This window comes from Aphidius gifuensis, linkage group LG3, assembly GCF_014905175.1.
Source record: "Aphidius gifuensis isolate YNYX2018 linkage group LG3, ASM1490517v1, whole genome shotgun sequence".
In the NCBI taxonomy this organism is placed as follows: domain Eukaryota; kingdom Metazoa; phylum Arthropoda; class Insecta; order Hymenoptera; family Braconidae; genus Aphidius; species Aphidius gifuensis.
The window spans coordinates 19482263-19496010 of record NC_057790.1 but is presented as its reverse complement, the minus strand read 5'-3'; the positions used below and the strand labels follow the sequence as shown (position 1 = coordinate 19496010).

The 13748-nt window shown below is 24.6% G+C and overlaps 1 protein-coding gene and 1 non-coding gene across 3 annotated transcripts in view; both read left to right on the top strand.

The window, feature by feature from the left end:
* Positions 1-13748, top strand: part of LOC122852522 (pre-rRNA 2'-O-ribose RNA methyltransferase FTSJ3) — a 67428-nt gene that overhangs the window by 29175 nt on the left and 24505 nt on the right. For both annotated transcript variants that reach the window (XM_044152385.1, XM_044152386.1), the window contains exon 5: positions 13437-13504. In XM_044152385.1, the coding sequence (XP_044008320.1) occupies positions 13437-13445 (9 nt within the window). In that variant the 3' untranslated portion in view covers positions 13446-13504. The remainder of the gene's footprint in view (positions 1-13436; positions 13505-13748) is intronic.
* Trnav-cac lies at positions 5811-5883 on the top strand. Its single transcript has one exon. It is a non-coding gene; the product is annotated as a tRNA-Val (tRNA).

Below are 13748 nucleotides of genomic sequence, written 5' to 3'. Positions count from 1 at the left end.
TCAAATTATATAATTTTCAATTGAATTTTTTTTTCTTTAATAAATACTTAACAAATTTTGATTGTATAATTTAAATCATTGTATAAATTAGCAATCTGTTTTAATATAAATAAATTTTTATTTTTAATTTGTATAGAAAGTAGAGGGGTTCTTAAAAAAGGGGTCGCACCTGTTGTGGCACGCTTCAGGTTTTCAAATAAAATATGTAATAATGTAACAAAAGTGCCAATCCATTTTACTGACATTAAAGCAAGTTAGTCCAACAGCTGTCATTATATATATATGTATATTGTAAACATGTATTAATAATAACTCGTTACTCACGTGGCTGAAATATCACGTAAAGCTTTTTTTTTATCCCATTGTGTATTTTAATTTTATTTCAATGATGCAAGCCCGGGTTTTAAGAAGTGAAATTTACATTTAAGCAGATGGAAAAATAATAAATAAATATATTAACGCAATAATATTTGAGGGTCATATAAAATTTTTAACTGAAAAATTTATATATCTTATATTTTTTTTATGAGATAAAGTAATAAGAATTAAAAAAAAAGACAAAAATAAGCAGATGGCATAAATGACATGACGTAGACTCGATTCCACCACCTGCTTGACCCAAAATATTTTTCCCCCATGGTTGTCAAAATTATCCCTGAAGATTTTATTTATCTTTTTATCATAACGGTTTTTAAGAATTATTATTATTCATCTAAACAAAAGCTCACTGAACATAAAAACTTAAAACTTTACCAAATTAATAATTGACGTAATTCAATTGTAAATATTATTGTTGAATTTAAATTTTAAATATTTCATTTAAAATTTAATGAAAATAATAAAAATCTACTTAATGAAAAGTGAATAAAATTGTAAACATGTAAATGATGTTTATCTTTGACAACGAAAAAGATTAAATTTAAAAAAAAATATATATAATTACGTTTAACAGCCCCAAGTGTAATATCACTTGAGTGACCTATATACCTGAGGATAAAAAAAAAAAAATAAATAAACAAATGAATAAATATATATAGGTATATAATAAAAACGACAAAGTTAATATCCAGTCATGTGCCAAGTGGCAATACAACACGGGGTGTCCGTCTGGCGTGACGACCCAGAAAGAAGTCCGTCGTTGTTTCGGTGACCGATTCGCACCTGGCTATCGTCATTGGTCTACAAGACATAATATTTGTATCCATCCATACAGCTTGAACATATATATATATATATATAATTTTATTGCATGTTTGTTGCATTATTTGAACCTTGAATCAAATTGAAGCCAGCCGTAACTGTCTGATGTTCTTGGATTTACTCAGAATTGTCGAACCAGGGCATAACATGAGAAGTGAAGACAGCATACTTTATTTTAAATCTGTAAAATACTTATGCAATGAATTATACAAAAAGGTAACCTGGAGCAGAACAAATGTATATATCTATTCAATACAGAGAATATATATTTTTATTTATACAAAATTTAATGGAGATAGATAAATTGAACAGATGGAAGATACTCATTTGCAACTTTAGATGTGAAAAGTCATTGATCTGTCTCAAACTTGGTTCAATATATTTAAGCAGGTGTCCTCAGTCTCAAGTGGACATTAAAAAATGAAAAAAAAAATACCTAATAATACCAAGAGTCGAGTGATTATTAGCGTGATACTCGAAGCTTCTTGTCTTGTGATATATCAAGTAACTTGATTCACTGTATATATTGGTTCTCATAGAAAGTAAAAGTATTTTTTTTTTTTTTGATAGAAATATATTAACGACCACCCGAAATTGATGATTTGTGCATTCAAGTTGAAGGTAATGTGAAACCATGTGTGTTTAAAATTTATCTATCCCAGCGTCATCATGGGCATCATCATACTGGTACTATGTCGTCCTTAAAAATTTTTTTGTTCCATTTTTTTTTAAACTCTTTTGAAAAAGCTTTGTTGTCTGGAGTAATAAAAGTTGATACGTTTATACAAACACTTTCTCTGTTAGATTGAGAATAAAAAAAAAGAAAAAATTATAAAATAAATTACTAGGAATTATATTATTGTAAAACAAAAAAAAATTTTTTTTTATGTAGTTGATTTAGTTTTGTATTTTAGTGTATAAAACACTTGGTTAAATTTTAAATCAATTTAAAGTTAAAATTAACAATCAATGCCAATTATTGGAAGTGTGCCTCTTCAGAATCACCTTGGACCAAAGTATAAACTGATTGGACATATTGTATACACTCCATTTTATAAATATATATATATTGCATTACAATAAACTCTGTGTGTTGCCTTCAAACATATATACACTTATACACAATAACTTATTTCAATCTATATACACATCTCACTCCACTTTACCAACAAACCATCAACATAAACCTATTTGCGTCATCAACTGACAAAGAACTGTGTATATTTCAATTCAAGGTCAAAATATATTCACATGAAAAAAAAAAAAAAAAAAAAAAAAAGAAATAAAATAATAATAAAATAGTAATAACAAAAAAATTTTAAAATAAATTAAAAAAAATATATATAAAATAAATTGACCTTTATCATTAAAGTGGTCATCATATCGGTTTAATTTTATACATGAGTGTGTATTTTACTGACAGTTAACATAACCTTGGTAAACAATTCCAACAATTATCGATTATAGTCCAAAGCTTTTATAAAAGTGTAAAATATATATCATAAAAAAATAATGGAATGAGAAATTATTTGTGCCTGAATTTTTCCACAAAATAATCAGTATGTACCCTTATGTATTTTTAAAGTTATTTAAAGAAAATCAACAGGTTTTAATGACGCACAATATTTCAAAAGAAAAAAAAAAAAAGGGGTGGTATTTACATGAATATGTTTATAGCAAAAAAAAAAAAAAATTCTATACAAAATTTTAGCCATGAGATTAATTCAATTTTGTTTTTATATTTTGCCAAAATTTACAAATTAATATTGGCATTATTATTTTTATCTTTTGTGTGTGTACTTGCAAGTCAACTTGATAAGAGTTGCTCTGACGTTACAATGACGTAACGTAAAAAAGAAATAAAAATAAAATCACGTGTTTTTATAAATGGAGAGGGTTGAAAATACAAAGAAAAAAAAAAAAAAATTTACAATTGCTGTTGAAAGTCTAGACCCACCCCTAGATTGTGTAGGATTGGTTTTGTCCTAGCTGACATTGACACTGACCCCTTTTTTATAATATTGATTTTATTTTGTTTTTTTCGTTTTTGTATTCTTGCACTCTGACCGTGAAATGACCCTGTGATAAAAATGATTATGAGGTAATAGATATATTTTTTATTCATAGTGTCAATTTTTTTCATCATAAAAATAAATAATTTTTTAATATACAATATCATTGTTAAAAGTATATTTTGGAAAAAAATTTTCGATAGTTATTATTAAATGTGTGTATGTATATGTGAAAAGATAAAATTAGAAGCTTGCAGAAGTAAGGTCATGGTCATAAGACTATTGGGGAAAGTGTGAAAGAGGGAGAAATGTTTTTTTTTTTTTTTTGAGAATAAAGAAGGGATGAAGAGTAATAGAAGGGAGGTTATGTGCAGTTTACAGAAGGTTAAGGTCATTTGTTTGCTGATGAGTTAATATTGAATGCTCAGAGTGCTTACACTCTAGACCGCAAGCTCACATATATAGAGACATAGCGCCTATCTTTGTAGCTTTGAAAATCAAGTGATTTTATGTACATGAATATAGAGCCAAAGTTAATATTGGTATGCATTCATGAACCCATGCAATTTCATTATACAAACTGAACCAAACAAAACCAAACTCAAACAAAATTTATCACAGAAATTTCATCCACCTTAGTCCTTAATTTATTAAATTGTTTTATCAAATTTTTCATGATTAATTTTCGTATACGAGAAACATTTTCTATTGATATTTTTAACAACATATAAATATTTTTAAGGGTTAATATTATACATATATTATTTTGATATTTTAAATTCATATAAATGTCCTTGAAAAAAAGGCCTGCACTTCAAATCAACCGGATATTTATTCTCGACGAATCACATCCGCCCAGTGAATCCCCATAAATTATAATTCGTGTGGTCAGCTTTTGATTTACTTGCTTGAATGTCTGGGTATATTAAAAATAATAATATAAACATCAATGCCATCGTCTCTATTATTATAATTTTATTATGAAAAATTTATTTATTTACATGTGTATGAATATTTGAATACAAAATTTATTCAAAATAAAAAATAATTATTACTGTTGGTATTATCATTAGATAGATGTATATACACGGGTAGATAATTGAAAAAGATTATCAGCAATTTTATAAAAATAAATAACAAAAAAAAAAAGTAGTTTAAATCGGACGTGGTAAATTGCAGTACTTACACGATACTCTTCCATTGTTTTCTCTCTGCAACGTGACTGGAATGTCAATGATTTTATAAATTTACAGAGTAAATATCTATGTTAAAATGTATATATATATTTTTTTTTTTCAACGCTTTAAAATTTAATTAATTCAATGATAAATAATTGTCCGTGACTGACCTTGGCCTTGCATATGTAGACGTCAATGTACGACATATACACAGTGTATAGATATTTTCAGATTATTACTAATGAATTACAAGCTTTTCAATTCATAAAGTAAGTTTTTTTTTTTTCTTCCTTTTTTTAAAAAATTTGTGTATAAATTTAAATTGCCAAAAATGAATGAAAAAAAAAATTTAATTTAATATTTTTCACACTTTAGTTCATACGGTTTTTATAAAAATAAATATAGTAATTTACTGTTGGCGGAAAACATTTTTCATTCACAGTTGAGTAAGTCATTTAATACTGAGTACTGACAAAAATAAATAAAAAAATTAATCATAAATACAACAAAGATAATTGACTAGTTAAATTCCCTAAATTTAATTTTCATATTTTTCTTTTTTTCAATTATTTCGTTATACTTTTTTTTTTGTTAAATAACAAAAATGAAAAAAAAAATGAAATTACTTACCGAATGACTCCAATCATATACGTGCATACAGTGCATAAACTTAATCCAAGGCTATTTGTCAGGAAAATGTTTGTTAAATATGAATGGTTGCCTCGACACAGTTTTTTTCTGAGAAACAAAAGGGTTCCCAATCATATTGGTTACGCGAATTGTTAAACAGCATATATAACGAAATGGAAACAAAACAAAAATAATAAATATATTTGAAAAAAAAAGTGTATGCATTTATACGAGGTCAATTCTTCACGCGACTTAATTCTTTTCAATAATACTGCATACCCGACATACATATTGTACATGTATTTTATGATTTTTCAACATTGTTTTCAATAGTTCCTGGCTTTTTCTTGTACTATGTCAATGAAAGTTTTTATTTTTAGTTTTTATTTTTAACACAAGCTATAACTGAATTTAATGAATATCAATCAAAACAATGCAGAATATGTATTTATACATGCAGAAGTTACTTGCATCACGATTCACTATAAAAAATCATCATTGTTTTTATTATTTTTATAATAAAATTTATCAATTTTTGATGTTATTTTATCTTGTTTTAATTTAAAATATCATTGAGCTTTTGTTTGAACTATGTAGAATTGAACTATGGAATTCATTTTAAGCTATGAAAAACAGGAAGGGTATTTTTTTTTAGACACAAGTTGATTTTATTTTATGTTTATTTTGAAAAAAAATATATTTTAAGTCTATTTCACGTGTGTAATATTGAAATGTTATTTATTTTTAGTTGTCTAGTTGTTGTTTGACATGAAGCTTACCTTCATCACTTGTTTCCGTAGTGTAGTGGTTATCACGTGCGCTTCACACGCGCAAGGTCTCCGGTTCGAACCCGGGCGGAAACAGTTCTTTTTTTAACGATAATACGTAAAAAAACAATATTTTTTTTTTTTATAATTACAAGTAAACTCATATCTATGATTATAAATTTTTTTTATCATCTTGAATGTATTTTTCTTTGATTTTATCTACTTGTTTTAAGTCCATTGTTAAGTAATGGCTTTATAACTCATTAGTTTGACAGTCAATTACAAAATTCACAACACTAAACACTGTACAATACTTAAAGCTTCAAGTTTATATATTAATTTGACTTGTAATTTTAATTTTCATGTCGATGCATTTACTTTACTCAGTAAATACATCAACATTTGTATTAATACATAAATAAAACTTCAAATCGATATATAGTTTTAAAACTACCCTTAATTCTACACATGAAAGCTTATCTTAAATACAGAAATATTTTTAAGACTCTACTATATCTGAGTGTAAAATAAAAAAAAGCTCATCAAATAATGCCTTTGTATATATTATTCATAAAGTTGGATTTAAAATAAATAATCAAATAAATTTACAACTAACAAGTGCAGTAAAAAGAAAAATAAAATACAAAATAAAAAGGCTGATGAACTTATATAAAAAAAAACTCGTCATTGTCGTTGTATTTTTACGTTTGTGAGTGACGTGCAGTCAACTGAGTGCGTTGCCCTAAGTTCATATCACATGTAGGTATGCATATTATATGTATATATATATATATATATAAGAATTGCAGTCAAATAACAAAGGAGGATGCATCACGCAGGGATCAACATATACACAAGCAAAAACACACATATATATGTATCATCTCGAGCGTCGATCTAGCCTTCTTCTTCCAACATGCCATTCATTTTAAAGGACACAATAATGCTACACTATTCAAGATTAAATTATATCAGATTGTTTAATTTTTTTTTTCTTTTATTTTGAGATATAGGTATGTATATGTATTATCTAAAAAATAGATCATTATTTAAAATTATTTTTAAGATGATACTTGAAAAGTTTCGATGAATAAATGATGAAAAAAATATATATATAAATATTTAGTCGGACAAACACTGTAAAAGATTTACCATAAAAATAATTTAGCAAAGAAGATGAGAAACAAAATATATATATGCTTACATATGTATAGGATATTTTTATTGAATGTCTGCAGTCTGGATGCACTGACGGTCGTTCAACTCTCGTGTTTTTGGCCCTCAATATGCGCTCAAGAAAATTAAAAAAAAAAATTATAAAAATAATAAGAAACCATGGACGCATTTTAAAACTGCCATGACTGCCCATTTCGTATACCCTCTAATTCTTTTTTTTTTTTTTTTTTTCAAATTTTTTTTCTCCCTTTCTTTCATTTCCTTTACTTTCTTTGAAACCCCTCTTGCTTTATTTTTTTTTTTTTTAATTTTTGTAAGAGATAGCTCTGACTTTCGTGCATCTTTTAATTCTTGGATAAGGATCATTATCTCTGAAGAATTTTTATATATTTATTTCTTATTATTATTCATAAATATTTGCAAAAAAAAAAAAAAAAAAACTATATCAAGTGAGAAAAATTGAATGAGTTATTTGTTCTTTATCGGTGAAAAATTTTAATCCGACATTTTTGATATATTTATATGACAATATGTTATAAACATCAAAAAAATGTAAAACAATATCACAAGTACATATATTTTGTTTGTTTAAAATAATATAAAATTTTTTAACACAAATTATACATACATTGTGACATAATTGCTGTCATTAATTCCCATTAACATCAAAAATAAAATGTGAAAATTTTCTAAAATATCAAAATATTTAAATAAAATATATTTTTGATGATTTTATTTGTACGCATCTTTGTTGCAATCATGTGGTTAATATATATTTTTAAATTTGGCATAGTTATTTTGTAAAATAGTAATAAATATATTTATTATTTTAAATAATCATGTGACCATGAAGAATAGACCTGGCGCCAATCAATTCTCTACACTTTGGTAGACAAATATGTAAATATAAATTAACAAGTATATATTTAAAAATTATATTAAATAAACAAAAAGTCATATATATGGTGAGTGTGTGGTGAACAGGGATTGACCTTGAAGGGATTTTTGCGTCTACCATCGTACATTAACCTCCATGGTATATATAAACATAAAATTTTTGCAGCACATCAGAGGGCAGTTTTTTTTATTTTTATTTTTGTCTCTTCTCTCAAAGCCCTTTGTCCTCTTCAACCCTTTTTTTTTAAAACTTTATTTTCTTAATTTTTTTTTCTTTCTTATATTTTCAAGTCTGCCTTTTGGCTCGTTTTTTTATTTTTCTTATTTTTCGTTGTGCCAAAAAATTTATAAAAAGTAAATTTTTATCTCGAGTAAATTTGTAGTAAATATTTTAATGTTTATGGAAAAAAAAAAAAAAAAAATACGATTATGGACCCCTTGCCAGGTGGATAATGATAGTTAAAAAAAAATAAAAAAATTGCAATCATAATAAAAAGACAACGATCAAGGGAAACTTGGAAACTTAAAAGTCGTTTAGGATTATTAAATTTTTCTTGGTAATTTTATTTTTTCTTTTTTTAAATTTTTTTTTTATTTATTAGTATACATGCTTTTTTTTTATACATTGAAAATGACCCTGAACCTAAACTAAAAGTGTGTAGGCATATGTATATATAAAAATGTACGTGACAAAATGTACAATACATCATTTATACACCTGGCTATAAATAAAACCGTCATACAATATTTTATAAATTAATAACAATTTTTGCTTTAAAAAATTGACTCTAATAAATATTTAGAAATCACAGTAATGATTTTGAAAAAATAAAACCCCATCACCCACTCGTTACATGAAGTAACCCGTTTTTTTTTTGTGTTTTTAAAAATTAAATTATTATTTAAAAGTATGTAAGTACACCCACTCGCAAAATAATGTATTAGTCGCCCACTATAGCTGTTTTAAAAATAGTTATTTAATATTAATTTCCATATCAACAATCTTGACCACAGATGATTTTCAACATTGCAATTTAGATATACTATACAATCTTCATATGATTTGAACGTTATAAAAAAAAAATCACCACTTGAATATCATCATTCACAAACCGGAAACATAAATATATATTTGAAATAATTATGTTAGTCTTCAAGTACAAAAATCTTCACTGTATGCATACAATATTATATAAATTATTGTTATTTTAAAATATGTTATAACATGATGTATACAATCGTAAAAATATGCATCAAGTTTTTTATAAATAAACTGCCATTTTAGTGATAATATCATGTTCACGTTTTTGAATGCGTATTTATACAAATGGTTCATTTATTCGGTGCGTTGAACCAGCTTGTAACGTATACATATAGTTTGAAGGTTATGAAATAAAGAAAAAAAAATGAATTATTATATAGAAATAATGATGATATATAAAAAGGGAAGTAGTCGGGTAAAAAATAAAAATTAAAACATCAAGTTCAATGGTGTATTGTTGAGAATAAAAATATATAAACAAAGGCGTGAGTGCTGAATGATGATGATGATGAAGGGGTGAAGTGGTGTGACCTCGAAGGGCTGAGTTTACTCGACTATAAAACAACTAGTTTTGTTATATATATTTGTAATTGATTGACCCTGAAATTCGTCAGTCAACTATAAAGTCTACATCATATTTTTAAATCTTTATTACTTGAAGAAAAAAAAAATATTTTCAAATTGAAATAACTTAATTATTTTACATAAGAAATATTAGAGACAAAGCTTTTTAATTTAAAGTTAAAAAATTATAAATTAATTAAGGAGTTTAAAATAACTGCTTGGATTAATTTAAAGTATATATGAATTGTAGAAAAATAAATTTGTAATTTAACTTTTTTTTTAAATAATTAATTAACACGTTGTACAAATTTTATTTGATATTTATTTTCATCACATGTATATCACATGTAAAGCAAACTGATATTTTGCACAAAGAGAAATCTTTCGTTGAGTGTTGAAAAAAAAAAAAAAAATTCAACAAGCAACAACAATATCAGAGAAATCGAGCGTGACTCAATTTATACAGAGTAAAAATAATTCTACGAGAAAAGTTTTGTGAGAGTATATTACAAATATACATCAGAAAGAATTGTCAGTAGGTCAATGTACTTACTACTCATAAATAATCTTCGATTAATATTGTAAAGATGTATTAATTTTATTTAAAAAATTTATTATTAATTATATTCTTTCAAATTATAAACCAAAAATTCAATAAGTTTTTTTTTTTTTTCTTTCTTTGGTTACACATGTTAACGAACGCATGGTTTTCTTTTTGAGGATTAATCAAATTTCTTCGAAAATCATCATTTTAAAATCCATCCATCGATTTTTCATGATTTTCTTTATTTTTTGAATGAAAAAGATAATGTTTCCGGTTGAATCTTCGACCACCCGCTCACACTATGACTCGTCATTTTTAAACATCTTTTTTTTTCCGACTTCATATGGTTAAACTACTATTTTTAAGACACACCCATTAGTTACAAATTAACTTGAAAATTCCCTTGATATTTCATGCCGAAAAAACAAGCTCTCCACGTGACAAAAAAATAAATATATAACACCTCAAATGTCGATTATTTGAAGAAAAGAAAAAATCATTAGAACCAAAGAAAAAGAATTAAATTCTGCAAATAACTGTCCTAATGGTCCATGGTTGAAAGAATTAACCTAGTCACACAGTTCCTTATTCATATAAATTCCCATGAAAAGTATATACGCCTGTTTATATATATTTACTAAATTTTTTATTTTTCTTATTTTTTTTTTTGTCGTCTGGGAAAGTGCTACGTGATATTTCATTGCTTTTATTTTTAAGTAAACCAACTGTTGCCAGTTGTGTGTTACAAAACTGCAAGTATATATCTATAATTTTTCATTTTTTTAAAAGGTTTTATTTAATGCGTTATACTTTCGCACACCAGCCAGTTGTAATAAACAATTTAAAAATTATAGAAAATGAAAAAAACTTTTACTTTTTAAAATAGAGAAAGTAAACAAATTAGTCATTTAATCTAATACAAGTTTACAACTTGACTGCAAATCACATTAAAATGTGTTTTAATTTATTTATTTTTTTTTATTTTAACGATAATTGAACCAATTTATTGACAAAAAAAAATAAATACTTATACATATTTTTATAAGTATATATATTTTAATTTAAAAAAATAACATCAAAAATAAAAATAAATAATTATATATCCAATCGGCACGCGAATATCTGAGGGTCTTTCACCTTTCGTGTTGAAGAGTGACGTCTTAAAATTGCAACAGGTTGTATGACAATGTATATCTATATAATTTTACAAACAACTGGAATATAACATAACGATATTGTACTTTTCCCAATTTACCAAGGAATAACTGATTGACACACTTATTTATACTGTAATCACAGAAAATCATGTAATTCTAAAAACTTTTTATTTCCTGGTTTGAGCAATAATTCGTTTGGCTGATATATTGCATTACTATCTCTACAGAAATTTTTATAAAATTATTACAATCCATCTTTGAAAAAAAGTCAAAATATTTAACTATATATATAATATCATTAACATTTTGTTGCTATCAAAACTTTTTCTATAAGACTAAAAGTATATAAATATAAATTTTTGAATACATTTATAAATGTCCATAAATTTTATGTGTATCTAATTTAATTTCCGGTATGGATTTTATAAGTTGTACATAGATATACAGTGTCAATAACATCTTGGTTAAATTGGAAAGTTACAACTCTTCTTAACTTTGATATAACATAAAACATTAAAATGTGTTAATAAATTTTTAAATGTCCATATATTTTTAAATGCCCATATTAATTATTTGCATATTAATTTTGAACTTGATATGTAAAATTATAGAATAAAAAATAAATATAAATAATGAAAATGAAAAAAAAAATTGACCCAATTAGTTGATGGGTGATGTGGCACCAACTGTAATGGAAAGTAGAGCGAATAAAACTTTCAGTTTCATCAACATCTTTCACTCGTTGTCGTGCGACCTCCATTAAACGCGAACTTTGTTATATACAATTGTAGACATTGTACAATTTTTTTTTTTATATACCTGTTTGCTATTAAACATTTTAGAAATTTACTCTCGTTACGCTGATAAACCAACTTCTTTAATGAATATTATCTACAAATAATTTATGTGCGAATCACAATAAACTGATTGTTATCGATCGTGTCTCTATATATCAATTAATAACTTTAAAAAGTTTTTTAATATATTAAAAATAAGAAAACTTGTATCTCTTTTTTATTATTGTTTTTTTAAATAGCAATTGAGTGAAATTTTTTAAATGATATATATACCTATATATCAATTTGAATCTTTAGAAATTTTATATTTTTTTTAATCTTTGTATTCTGAATTTATGTAACTACTAACTTGTTTTTGAAAGTAATAATAATTGTTTTTTTTTTATTAATATTAAATTCAATTTTAATAATTTTGTAGAAATAATAAAATATAAAATTAGTAAATTGTGGTAAATAAATGTCAAATTGAATCTTAAAAAAAAAAAAACTATTATTATTTGAAAAATTATTATGGCGTAAGTGAAATTTTCTCAGCGTGTCAATGTACTTTAGAAACAATGTAAATATATGATTGTATAAAAAAAAAAAAAAAAAACAACCAGCAATAATGAAGAAATTTAAAAAATAAAAGTCAATCGATGACCCTCTATTATAAAATTTTAAAAAGTAAATAAAAAGTTCATATCAAGTCAAGAAAGAAAGTTCAAATAGTGAAACTATACAAAATATTTATCGTAATTTTTTCAAATAATTATAATCAGCAATTGATCATCAGTATGAAAAATCAATGAATAACATTTTTTTTTAATGACAAGTTATATATTTCATTTCACAAGATAAACTGCATGACAATTATTCAATTTTCAAATTAAAACCCACATTTTTAAACCCCTGTCGTGATTCAATATAATTACAGGTTATTAAAATCATTATTAAAAAAATTAGAGAACATATTTAGTAATATGAAATATTTATTGCAGAATGTTATTTAAATAATCTATATGTAATATATATAATATTTATTTTATTTTATTTGACATTTCACATTATGTGAAAGTGAATTTATTTAATATTTAGTATATCAATTTAATTAGTTTTCATACATTGTCGCATTGAAATACATAATCATGCTCTGATAGATATTGATTCAATTTAATGGGGACACTCTCACTCTTACAAATACTTATTTGTATTACTGATAAAAATATATATTCTTTATAGTAGAAATTTTAAGTCAATTTGTCGTTTATTCAATGTCGGATTCTTAACTTAAATTGACATCGAAAGTCGAGCTCTAATAAAGCTCAAAATGTTACGCTAAAATAGCTCAAAAATAAAAAAAAATTCTACATTATTTTATAGCTTTTGTTGTTTTATTTTTATAAATTTAGTATTATATTAAATATTTACTGTAATATATAAGAGTATTTTTCATTTTATTTATACAATTTTTATTGTAATTATTGTTGCAGATAATATGAAATTCAAAGAGACAATTCAACAAAATCAATCAACTGCAAGCTCATCATCTGCAATAATGGTGAGCCTAGAAATTTTTCTATTTTTTAATTCAAGACATTTGAAATTTCGTTTAGTTAAATGTATAACTAATTAATTTTTTTTTGAACTAAATGTAAATTAAATTGGTTCACGCGTTTTTAAAAATAACCAAGTGATTATATAAAAAAATGATATTATTATTTTAACGATGATAAGCTAATAGACTTAACGACCTTGTTGGTGTCCCAAATTTGATAAGCATTATATAAATTCGCATAATATAT